This window comes from Charadrius vociferus, unplaced genomic scaffold (genome assembly GCF_000708025.1).
Source record: "Charadrius vociferus isolate BGI_N301 unplaced genomic scaffold, ASM70802v2 scaffold214, whole genome shotgun sequence".
Classification (NCBI taxonomy): Eukaryota; Metazoa; Chordata; class Aves; order Charadriiformes; family Charadriidae; genus Charadrius; species Charadrius vociferus.
In genome coordinates, this window is record NW_009647955.1 from 47,452 (window position 1) to 58,903 (window position 11,452).

Sequence of the window (11,452 nt, forward strand, 5' to 3'; positions counted from 1 at the left end):
GGTCTTCTTGGCCACCTGAGCACGGGGACCCTGAACGGTGGCTGCGCCGGGGCCGGGGAGCAGCACGTCCAGAGACGTCACTGCTGGGGGAGGAAGAGGAGGGAGAGGGGGAGGAGGGAGATGGGGAGGAAGGGGAGGAGGATGGGGATACGGGGAGAGGAGGAGGAAGGGCGAGAGGAAGGCTGGGGAAGAGGAGGATGAAGGATGAGGATGAGGAGGAGGGAGGAAGGAAGGGGAGGATGGGGGAGAGGGAGGCTGAGAGGAAAGGGGAGATGGGGAGAGAGAGGAGAAGGGGGATGAAGAGAGCAAGGATCTAACAGCTAGGTTTGATCAGGCCTGATGACTTTTTACATTCCTTCTTATGCTTTGCTACCACACAGCCTCTGCTTTAAATGGCTTCAAAGTTGTTTTACATTGCTTTTAGCCAAATGTTTCTTCAAGGTGTTCAGCACTTCAGAAATGTAGGACAGCTGTTTTATCAAGTTACCTGTAAATTACAACAGACTGGTTGTGTCTGCCAGAAGCATTCTGCCCTGTGAGCGGATGTTGAGAAAGAATTAAGCATGCTTGGCTGCCTCACTGACTGTGAGAAGGGGCTGAAGGTCCCACCTCACTGGAGCAGGCTTTAGGACATCATATCTGATGGCACCACAGCAGCCACCCCTGCAGGAGAACCAGGCCAGGCTTGAGGGGTGAACCTTCAGCCAAAGATACCTGTTCATTCTGAAACCTACTGATGGCAATTCATGCTGTGGTACCTTTTCCCTGGCACAGAAGGGCATTGCCAGGGTGCCACCCTCCCTTTTGGCAAGCAGGGTACCGAAGCAGCCCAAGGGCCTCCCTCTTTACTCAGGGGGAGCTCCTGGCCAGTACAACCCCTAGGCCCTGCTGGCCTTCGCCTGCCAACTGCTTCCCAGCATTAGTGCTGCCAGGGCTGCAGCTCAGACAGATCAGCCTCTAATCTGGGGAACAGCCTCTGGTTAATTATTCTGTACCCTCTGGGCCATGGCCAGGGTGACTCAGCAAGAGGCAGCCTAACGCACCAAAGACCAGACCAGCCCCAAGGGGGGCCAACCCACCTTTCACCTCCATCCCCAGAAGGAACATGCCCACAGGGGAACCCCATCAGGGCAGGGGGCAGCCCAGGCTTGCTCCATCTCCACTCCACCTGCAAGACAAGAAGGCTCCCCCCAAGACAGAAGGTTGGGGTGGGATAGGGGGGGAAGCCCAGATCATCTCTCCCAAGCCCATCCGGGCCCTGCCACTTCTGCACCCGCAGGAAAAGGGACACTTGGGGACGTTGGAGCTCTGCTCTGCAGCCACGGTGCTGGCAGGGCTGCCTGCTCCACCACAGGAGACCCTGTGCCAGGCAGAGCTGGCGATGAGGGTCCCAGGTGGTCTGGCTCCAGGCACATCCGACCCCCTTGCCACCCTCCCAGCCCCGGGGTGTGGTGGGGTACCTACCGTCTGCCTTGGGGTGCCAGGAGACGCTGGCCCCTGCCTGGGCTCTAGGCTGGCAGCCCCACGCCAGCCCAGGCGCAAGGGTCATGGGACAGGGGGCGGCAACAGCGGCACACGGGGCATTATTTAGCAATGTTCTTTTATTTCCAGTTTTAAGGTGAAAAGATGCCTTTAAATCTTCAATTAAATACTCCATAAAGAAAAAAAAAAAAAAGCAAAAAAAAATTATTTACAAATTCACGTGACCAGTAATTGAATCCTTGTTTTAATAATTACACGTGCGGCTCGTCACATCCGGCGCTCTATAAATACAGGGGACGCGGATGCGGGGGCCGCCCCGTCGCTTGCCCAATTGTGGCCTTAAACGTTTGGGAGGAGGATGGGGGCTTTGGGGAGGGGGGAAGGAGGGGACTCGGCCTGGCCCAGAGAGAGGGGTCACCCCCCCTCCTCCCCGGCACCCTCCCCAGGTGTCAGAGCAGGAGCTGGGGGGGAATGATTTATATTTAAAATAAAAAACCATAGAGGGGGGGTCCAGGCAGTGATGGAGGAATAGAGAGAGGACAGGGGAGGGGGAGAAATCACGCTCCTGTCCCCAAACCAAATTTAATAAGTTTATATATATATAATCTCTCTATATTTCAGCAAGAAGTGGGGAGGAGGAAGAAGAGGAGGGAGAGGAGGGGAGAGATATGTCCCCATCCCGTCCCCCCTCCCCATGACACGACTCCAGGGGTGCTCTGCCCGGCTCCCAGAGACCCGGTGTGCCTGCGCTGGGAGAGGGGAGAGGGGCCACCTCTGTCAGCATCCGTTTATTATCATCGTGACAAACTAGTACAGGCCTTGCAAACAGAACCGGGACAGGGGAGGAGGGAGAGGAGGAGAAACTGAAGAGAGAGAGGAGGGCTGCAAGGGGGCACAGCAGGTCCCTCGGCCCCAGCATCAGCAAGTCCAGAGGGGCCAGGGGTGGGAGGGGATGGAGTTGTTCCCCAGGGTGCCCCACTCTCTCTTCCCCCCTTCCTCCTCCTCCTCCTCCTCACGGCTGTTCAGTTGTTGTCCGACTCATCCTCAGCTTCCCGGAGCCAGGTGAAAAAGGCTGTCACTGATTTGAGAGCGACTCCTTTGCCCTGCTGCTCGGCTGGGTCCTTGCTGGACTCCCACTTGTAGAAAGCCTCCTCCTTGATGACATCCTCATCGTAGAGGGCGTCAAAGAACATCCGCAACAGGTCTGGGGGGTTGGGAAAGGGGGTCCCCTTACCATCCCCAGCCACCAGCCATCCTGCTGGGTTGGGGACATGCCCGCCACCCCTCCCTTCGGCCCACCCGTCCCATGACACTCACTGGGAGGCTGGTCCAACTTCACCACCAAGGCTTGCAGGGCATAGAGCGCCTGGAGCTCTTTCTGCTCATCTCGCAGGTACTTCTGCAGCAGCTTGGCTTGGTTACGGATGACGAGGGCGTCCACGCGATAGGGGTTCTCAACTGCAGGAGATGGGGTGTGAGAGGGAGGACGGGTGGGCAGAGGGACCCCCCCCACATCACCCTGGTACTCACAGACGATGGCTGAGTGGCACACGGATGTCATCAGGGCCCTGATAAACGTGTTGGATGAGACCTGCTGCTCACTCAGGTTGGCCTGGAGGAGGGAGGGTAAAGGGGCTGTGAGCTGGGGAGGGAGCAGGACCCACTCCCCAGACCCACTGCGCCCACACCCTCACCTCGATCCAGTCGTATATTCTTTGGTTGTTCGGGCTCTCCTTCAAAAGTTTGTCCATTTGCTTGCACAGCTCCTCCGAGGTCAGCTCCTTGCGGCTTGGCGTGTCCGAGCTGTCCCCCATTGTGTACTCCAATTTCTAGGGGAGCAGGCAGAGACAAGCTGTTAAAGGCAGCACAGGGGAACACCGCACTCCTGGCAGCAGGACCCACCAGGATCCCCCCACAGCTCATCTGTGCCCCTCACTGCTGCTGAGCTCCCACCTGCTCTGTGACAAATTTATTGACATCCTGGTCCTCGGGCAGGAATTCCTTCCAGCTCAGGCCCCCGTCCCGCCACAGCTTGCCTGCGGTCTTCTGGCTCTGCAGGACAGACGGACAGTCAGCACCCCATGCCCTCCAATCCCCAGGGAGGGGGATACTGTGGCTTGGCCATGCCACCCCCATGACCCAGACACAGCAAGGGATGCCCTCTGCCATCCCCTCTGGTGGCAGAGTGGTTCAATCCCTGCATGCCAACCTGCCCCCCCGAGCAGGCTGCTAGTCCCCAAGCAGTGGCCAGCAGCTACGCGAGCCCCAGGCACTTACCATGCCCTTGCACAACAAGCCCAGCACCTCGACCAGCAGCGTAGTGGCCTTCCCAATGGGCACCAGGGGCTTCGTTATCTCCCTGCGGGGTACCAGAGACCTGGTTAAGCCATCTGCTCCCAGGAGGCCCCCTGGGACCCTGTGGTAGCCCCATGGAGGGGCACGGCCCTCACCTGAACAGCTCCTCCATGGGGATGCCCTCTTCTTGCAGGATGGGGGTGATGAGCTCAGCTAGGTACAGCCAGATGTGGGGGATGTCAATTTCCATGTCTTCTGCGATCTCCAGGATCTCCCTCAGCCTGCAGGGCAGAAGGGGGCCATTGGGATCCAGCAGTTCCCTTGCCCTCAGCTGGGAGGGACCTCAGGAGGTCTCAGTGATGAGCCCTGCTCAAGGTAGACCCCAACTTGGGGCCAGGCTGCCCCAACCCCTCACCCTTTGTAGTACTGCTCCTTGGAGAGCGTGCCCGCCTTCACCAACTGGCACAGCAGGACCCCCATGTGCTCACGGGAGATGGTGCTCCTCTCCAGCGTGGACTCGATGCCATTCTGCACGAAGATGTAGAGCGAGGAGGGGCTGCCCAGCTCCTGCACGCACTGCAGGGCCTCCTGTGGGGAAAAGGGAGGTCAGTACTGCCCCACAGCCAGTCCCAGCTTCCCCCTTCCTTGTCCAGGTCCTGCTGGCACCCTGTCCAACAGCGCTACCGCCCAGGGAGTCAGATAGTATGTCATGGCGGCCGTAAGGTGCTGTGCCTGGCCATCCCCTCTCCTCTCACCTTCATGTCATTGATGTGCAGGTATTCCTCTATGATTGCCTTGGATTTCTTCTCTAGTTCCTCATCCGACAGCGCTGGCTTGGGTGATGCTGCAGGAGGTGCTGGCTCTTGCTTAACTGCGAGGAGAGAGCAAGGATCAGGCACTGCCTGGGACAGGTGGAGCCCCAGGCTCCTACCAGATGCCCAGGACACCACTTCTCCCCAGCTCACTGGTCTCTCGGCTCCTGTCCCGTTCCTCCGTCATGCTAGCAGCCTTGCGCACGGCCTCAGGGCCGCCCTGCTTCTCTCGTTCTCGGCTCCTGTCCTCTGTCTCTTTGCTGAAGCTCCTCTTGGTGAGGGCTGACCTGTTCCTGTCTGTCCGCTCCCCCCGGTCAGGGCGCTCCAGGCGGTCGCCGCCCTTCTCCGAACGTGACTCCCGGTCCCCTCTGTCTCCAGCCTTATCTGATCTGTCACGGCTGGAGCTGCTCCTGGGTGGGAGGAGGAGAGACACAGTGTGAAGAGCACATTTCCACTCTCCCTGATCCCAGACTGCAGAGTTTTGCAAGGCAAAGCTGTCCAATTCCAATCCCAGCCCTTGCCAGGGCCTCTTCTAGCACTTGACCACTCTCAAGGGAAAACACTTTTCAGCCCTGTTCCAACTCGGGCCATTTACCTTTCACTCTGCCCCTTGGCATGGCTGAGCACAGCCTCATCCTGCCCACATCTTCCCCTTGCTGCATACTGTGGGGAGATCACCCTTTGTTTTCCTCTTCTTTTGAAGACACCTAACTCCAATGCTCCTTGGGGACCTCATGCTCCAGTCTCCACAGGACTCCCTCCAGCCCATCAATGTCCACCTGGTCCCGGGACCCTCAGACCAGACCCAGCACCCAGGTGTGGTCCCCCAAGTGCCAAACGGTGGGGAGGAAGCCTAGGGTGGGATCAGTCATCTTTGCTGCAAGGACCCACCACCAACCCCAAGTGCTCCCAGGGCTCCATCCTGCCACAGGGAATTATTCCAGCCCAGACGCCGTATGTTTGCCTACGAATTGACCAACCACTGCCTGATTTGGGGGGTTCCTCCCTGGGCTTCAGACCAACACACCCACACGCTAAGGCAGGGCTGGGCCCCTCACCTCTGTACCACACGACGGGACTCCAAGCTCTCGGCAGGGGTTGACTGCTGGAGCGCTGAGAAGCGGTTCAAGGTGCTCGTGGCTGGTCGCCCTGAATCAGATGCTGGGCGTGAAAAGAGGGGAATCTCAGAGTTCGGCACCTCCCCGGTACAGGAACCGCTGGGGGAAGGATTCCCCCCACTCCTGCTTTGTCCAACAGCACTCAGCCAGCCCCACACTGCCTACCTGAATCTGCAGGCTTCGCACCAGACCCTCCGCTGCTGCCTTTGCCCCAGCTCAGCCGCCCGCCCGGCGCAAAGAGCTGGTTGTTGGAGTCAATGGATCCAGGCTGCAGGTGGAGAGGCAGAGTCAGCTCTGAACGACACACCAAGGCAGGATCCAAGCCGAGCAGCTGGCTCGGCTGCCCACACTGCACCCCCAGCCTCACCTTGGTGATCTTCGTTAGCCGGCTGGTGTCGATGGGTCGGTTGCCCTTGCTGATGGGCACCGTGTTCCAGCCATCGTCTGCAACCAGGCTTCCACGTCCACCTGGGCACAAGGGGGACGGACATAAAGAACAGCCTGGCCTCGAGCGGTGCCCAGCAGGAGCAACCCACCCCTGGCAGCCTCCAGTGTCCCTGAGCCCAGGCACTCACCACTGGAGGATGGCCCGGGGGGTCCTCTCCTCTTGTCCTTCGACATGAGCTGCTGCACTTTGATGTGTTCCCGATGCTCCTCCATCTCTGCTTCCTTGTGGATCTGGTCGATGGTTTTGGGGCCCTGGTCTCCTCGCCGCGGCACCCAGCTATTCTGCAGAGGGCAGGGAAGGAGGGAAGAGGGCACTGAGTTGGCTGGAGGATGGAGGCAGAGATGTTCCCCCTTCCCACCCATCCCACCCCCAAAGCCTCAGGCTGGTCTCCTGCCTCCACAATCACAGCTCCCCATCACATCACAGTGCTGTGGCAGCTTTTGGCACAAAAGAGCTCAGTTTCCGGAGCCCCCCTGCATTAAACAGCCGCTGGTTACTGTGTGCCCACTACCAGTACCATGCTGACCAAGGGCTGTGGTCTAGCATGGTGTCTCTGGGGCTGACCACAACTTATATACCCACCTCTCCCCTCCCGGGGACACATGGACTGCTGGCACTTGGAGAACACAGGCCAGCAGTTCTGTGGGACCAAGCAGGGGACAGAAGACAGTCCCCAGGCAATAGCAGGCCGCACGCCTTACCCGTCTGAGGTCAATCACATCTTGTAGCATGAAACGGATTCGGGATGACGTCTTCTTCTCTTTGATGATTTTCTCCATCTGATTGAAGTACTGGTCCATCCTGGGCTATAGAGGGACAGAGTCACGGTCACATCCCTCCCAAAGGCAAGGGTAGGGTAGGGCAAGGCAAGGCAAGGCAGGACAGAGCAAGGGGTACCTTGGCCTTCTCAAAGTCCAAGTCCTTGCCAATGGTGGTAAGCAGGCGGCAAAGGCACTCAAGAGACTCCTCATCGTGGTTTTTGAGCAGCTTCACCACACAGTCGTGCATGATGGCCTCCGTCAACATCTTCAGTTTGAAGAGTTCTCCAATGAACTTGATGTTGCCCAGTGATCGCCGGCGGGCCTTGTCCCGCGCCTCCTCCAGCTCATCCTTCATGCGTGCCTTCTCCTCGGGCTGCAGGGAGGGCACAGCAGGGCAGCTCAGAGCCCAGAGCCACCCCGAGGATGTCCATGCCAGCCCTCAGCCACAGCCTCCCACCCCAACTCACAGCACTGGCATCATCCATCTCCTTCTGCCGCTTCTCAAAGATCTCATCATCGTCCTTGTCCTTCTCAAACTCCTTCTGGCAGCGGTTGAGCAGCAGCTTGCGGAAGTTCACAGTCACCGTGGGCTTGTCTGTTGTGGGCACTTTGAGCTGCAGGGAGAGGTAGAACCCAGGCAAGGACCATGAGTTGTGTGCCTCCCAAACGCTGGCCAACTAAGGCCCAGGCACTGCTCAAACCAGGGAAAAGCTACCCTATGCCCTCATGATGCACTGCTAAAACTCTGGACTTGGTCCTCCATTCACATGCCCCAGCTTCCCCACCCCACATGGAAGGACCTGCACCCTGCTGAGCTCAGCCAAGGCCCCGGAACAAACCCCTGCCAGCTTGGCAGGAGATCCCCAGCTCCTGCTCACCCCCATAAGGCAACGGCACATGTTAGCATAGGCAACAGAGAAGTTTGGCTCCGAGATGGCCTTCTCGAAGACGAGGTCGATAACACCCTTGAGCCGCTCCTCCGTGTCGATGGACAATTCCATCACCTGCTTCATCAGTTGCTGGAACATTTGGGGCGTCAGCTTGTTGAGGATGCTGCGGACGCGGCGGAGCAGTTCCTGAGAAGACAGCAGGGTCAGCGAGAGCCGGGCACATCCCCCCTCGCCCTCCCATCACCCACCTGCCCCAGCTCCCACCTGCGTCTTGATGTTCTCAGGATCCTCCTCCTCAGAGGCACGCTTGCTGCTGGGTTTCCAGGCCTTCTCGGCCTTGTTCAGCTTGACATCCTCATTGAGGGACACAGTGGCAATGATTTTGCGGGGCTCCTTCCTCTGGCTCTGCTGGGAGCGGCGCGGACCCAACCCTGAGGGCTGACATGGGGAGAAGAAACTCAGCTCTTTACTCTGGGACCAGCCGGGCCGGCTCCCAGGGTGTCCCCATCTGCCTGCTCAGATCCTCAGCTCCATCACGGACATCAGTGGCCCAGACACAGCGGCTCGAAGGCTTGATCATCACAGAGAGGCGAAGGGGGACAGCGTGGGTGAAGCAAGGAGATACTCACCAGGCCCCGGTTGCCCATGACGGGCCGGCCAAGATTGGCGAAGGAGGGGGTGAAGTCAGGGCTGCAGTTCATGCCGCTGAGGCGGATGGGGTCGAGTGCCCGCAGTGGGGTCTTGTTGGCCTGCGAAGGTACACACGGCTGAGGATGCCCGGGGGCAGAGGAGCGGGACGGATCCATCCCCCAGCCTCAGCGCCGGGACAAGGAACTGGAAAGAAGGCCCCAGAGGTGCCCCCCTACACCAACCCCAAGCTCAAGGCTCATTGCAGATGCTGCAACAAGACCCCGAGCACAGCAGGCAAGTCGCTGCCCTGCCTTGACAAGGCACAAAGAGGAGCCAGACCCCCTCCTGGACACCACCCACACTACCCCAATTTCCAGGGCCGCACCGACCTTGTCCAGCACCACGTCTGTGATCTGGGGCAGCCCCTCAGGTTTCTGCATGCTGGCAAAGATGAACTGGAAGCCCAGCAGGAACTCTCTGTCATATCGCTTCTTCTCCTCGGGGTTCAGCGGTTTCCATTGCTCTGCAGTGAGGGGCAAGAGGGAGACCCTGACATGGCCTGTCCTGTACCCTCCACCCTGAGATGTGGCAGATTCAGGCCCACCAAGGGACTAGTGAGGTGGGATATAGACAACCACAGAGATGCCCCAGACTGGTACACCATGAGCATGACGCTGATTGCTTAGACAGTAAGCCTGATGCCACCAGCTCCCTGCTCCCTGCTAGGACCCTCGTGCTGGGGCCTCTGTCCCCCACCTTGTGCCAGGCTTGGAGACAAGATGGGAGGAGAGCATAAGGTTTAGGACAGCTGGACCACACCACCTCCCATCCTCCCCACCACTGGGTCCAGAGGTGGTGGCTCCCAGAGGAGGCCTGGACCAAGGCACAGCTCACCTTCCTTGTAACGGTACTTCTGGTCGGCAGCCTTGCCCTTCTCCGGGGCCAGTTTGTCCTCCTTCTCCTCCCACGTCTCCTCCGACTCTTCCTGTGGACGGGCGGGGGCTGTGTCCTCTGCTTCACGGGCAGGGGTGGATGCAGGGGGCTTGTTCTCTGCCTCCGAGGCACTGTCACTGATCTGAGACTGCATCGGGAGGGATGGGGACAGAAGTTACCCTGCGAGCCTGGTCCTGCCCCATCCACCCTGCACCCAGGTGTCCGCCCCCCCCTCAGATCCTCATTACCATCACGGAGCTTCAGTGGCCCAGACACGATGGCACAAAGCAGAGTTCATCACAGAAGGAGGCGGGACACAGGGTGACCCCCAAACACCACTGGGACACTCACCTCTTTAAAGGCATCCAGCAAATCGCCTACTGCCTCCTTCTTGTTCAGCTCCTTCATCCTTCGCTTCTTCTTTGGCACCGACACGGCGACTGGGAGGAGAGGCAGGGAGGTTAGGGACAGGAACCCTCCCAGTCCCCTGTGTACTCTGAAACCAGCTCCAGTGTCACCAGTGAGGCTCCAGTGACACCAGGCAAATTTCAGGATGGGGCTGTGGGAAGCCACAGGGAGCCACGGGGATGTGTTCCTGCCATTCCAGCATAGCCCCTGTCCTCAAAGACGGCGTGTACCCACCCAGGCATCTGCAGCCCAGCAGATCCTATAAGCAGATCCTATACAGGCCAACAAGGTACTCCACTCCCTAAGCACGCACCCCAGAAAACGGCCCGTACAGATGCACCTCACACCTCTCCCCATCCAGCTGCTGCACCCCGATTTACTGTGTGCCTCTCCAAAGCACCCGATCCACACCTCTTTCCTAGCGCAGCATTCCCCATCCTCCTCATGGGATCCCTGCAGACACCCACACCCCTCTGCAGAGCAGCCCTTATGAGGACACCCACATAACACACCTCTGCCTCCGTATTCCCATATACACTGCCCTACCTGGCACCTTTATACACCACCCCATATAGAGGTGCTCCCTAGAAGCACATCTACCCCCAGGTCGCCCTCCTGCAGCCCCCTATGTCCCTGCCCAGCGTGCTCCGTATGAACATGTCCTGTGTACCTATCTTCCCCCACCCTCCCTCAGTACCCCATGGAACCCCCCGACTCCTGTCCTGGGTGCTTAAAAAAAAAAAAAAGAGACATCATCTTTGCCCCAGCACATCCCCAGGGCACCTAGCTTTCCCCAGGCACCCCTATGTACTTGCATACCCCTACGCAGGGTGGCCCACACAGTTACAGCTCTGCATCTCCCCTGCCACCCTTCCACCTCCCCATGCCCCAGAACAGCTGGCGACAGCCCTCAGATACAACCCCAATATACCCACCCTACACACCCACATAAAGGCATCACATAAAACACATTTCCCTCATGGCACCTATTCCCCATGACCCAGGGCACCCCACTTCCCTCATGGCACCCATTCCCCATGACCCAGGGCACCCCCACACATACACATGTGCCACCCCATACTTCTACGTACGATGCACTCCCCAGACATCTCCCTGCATCGTGCCGTACGCAGGCACCCTGTGTGTCCCCCAGAACCCTATACCCACACATCCTGGATCACCTAACCCCGTCCCTGCTGTCTAGCAGTGCGCGCAGGTGACCCTCCCTCCCCGACATCACCCAACACCCACTCTGGGGCACCCTGCAGCCCCCCACACGCCAGCCCAGCATCCCCAACCTTGTGCGGTCGCCTCCGAGGTCTGCGAAGGGGCAGGGGCCGGGCTGGAGCTCCGCTCCTGGGCCTCACCAGGGCCTTCGGTCTCTTCCTCCTCTTCCTCCTCCTCTGCTGGGGGGGAAGCAGGGGTGCCGGGCTGTGCTGGCTCCTCAGGCTCCGAGATAGGGCTGATATCTGACTCGGGCTGTTCCTCGCTGGGCTCCGCTTTGACAGTGCCCTCCACACCGTTGGGCAGGGGCAACTCTTCGGGCTGGGCGATGGGGGAGTCCAGGGTGGGCGCGGGCACTGGCGCGGGCACTGGCACCGGCTGGCACACGGGCACCTCGGGGACCGGCTCGGGCACCTCCTCTAAGACCCCGTTGGCCTCGGCAGCGGGCTCG

General features: G+C 59.5%; 1 protein-coding gene across 1 annotated transcript; it reads right to left on the reverse strand.

Moving 5' to 3' along the window:
• Positions 1-2,250: 2,250 nt before the first annotated feature.
• EIF4G1 (eukaryotic translation initiation factor 4 gamma, 1) lies at positions 2,251-11,181 on the reverse strand. Its single transcript, XM_009883319.1, has 24 exons — positions 11,076-11,181; positions 9,721-9,809; positions 9,331-9,517; positions 8,826-8,959; positions 8,436-8,573; positions 8,071-8,244; positions 7,795-7,992; positions 7,384-7,530; positions 7,053-7,289; positions 6,857-6,961; positions 6,286-6,436; positions 6,075-6,175; positions 5,873-5,975; positions 5,648-5,750; positions 4,743-4,999; positions 4,533-4,648; positions 4,193-4,365; positions 3,933-4,058; positions 3,760-3,841; positions 3,436-3,534; positions 3,177-3,311; positions 3,013-3,094; positions 2,800-2,940; positions 2,251-2,686 (listed from the first exon to the last, which is right to left on the reverse strand). Exons 2-24 carry the CDS (start codon positions 9,775-9,777, stop codon positions 2,505-2,507), a joined length of 3,228 nt encoding a protein of 1,075 aa, XP_009881621.1. The 5' UTR covers positions 9,778-9,809; positions 11,076-11,181; the 3' UTR covers positions 2,251-2,504.
• Between the last annotated feature and the right edge of the window lie 271 nt (positions 11,182-11,452).

Excerpts from the sequence above, each read along its gene's own strand:
- EIF4G1 (XM_009883319.1), bottom strand. The coding sequence starts at position 9,777 with ATGAAGGAGCTGAACAAGAAGGAGGCAGTAGGCGATTTGCTGGATGCC. Across the intron at positions 7,531-7,794 it reads TGTGCCGTTGCCTTATGGGG|CTCAAAGTGCCCACAACAGA; the intron begins GTGAGCAGGAGC and ends CTCTCCCTGCAG. Across the intron at positions 5,000-5,647 it reads TCCCGTCGTGTGGTACAGAG|GAGCAGCTCCAGCCGTGACA; the intron begins GTGAGGGGCCCA and ends CCTCCCACCCAG.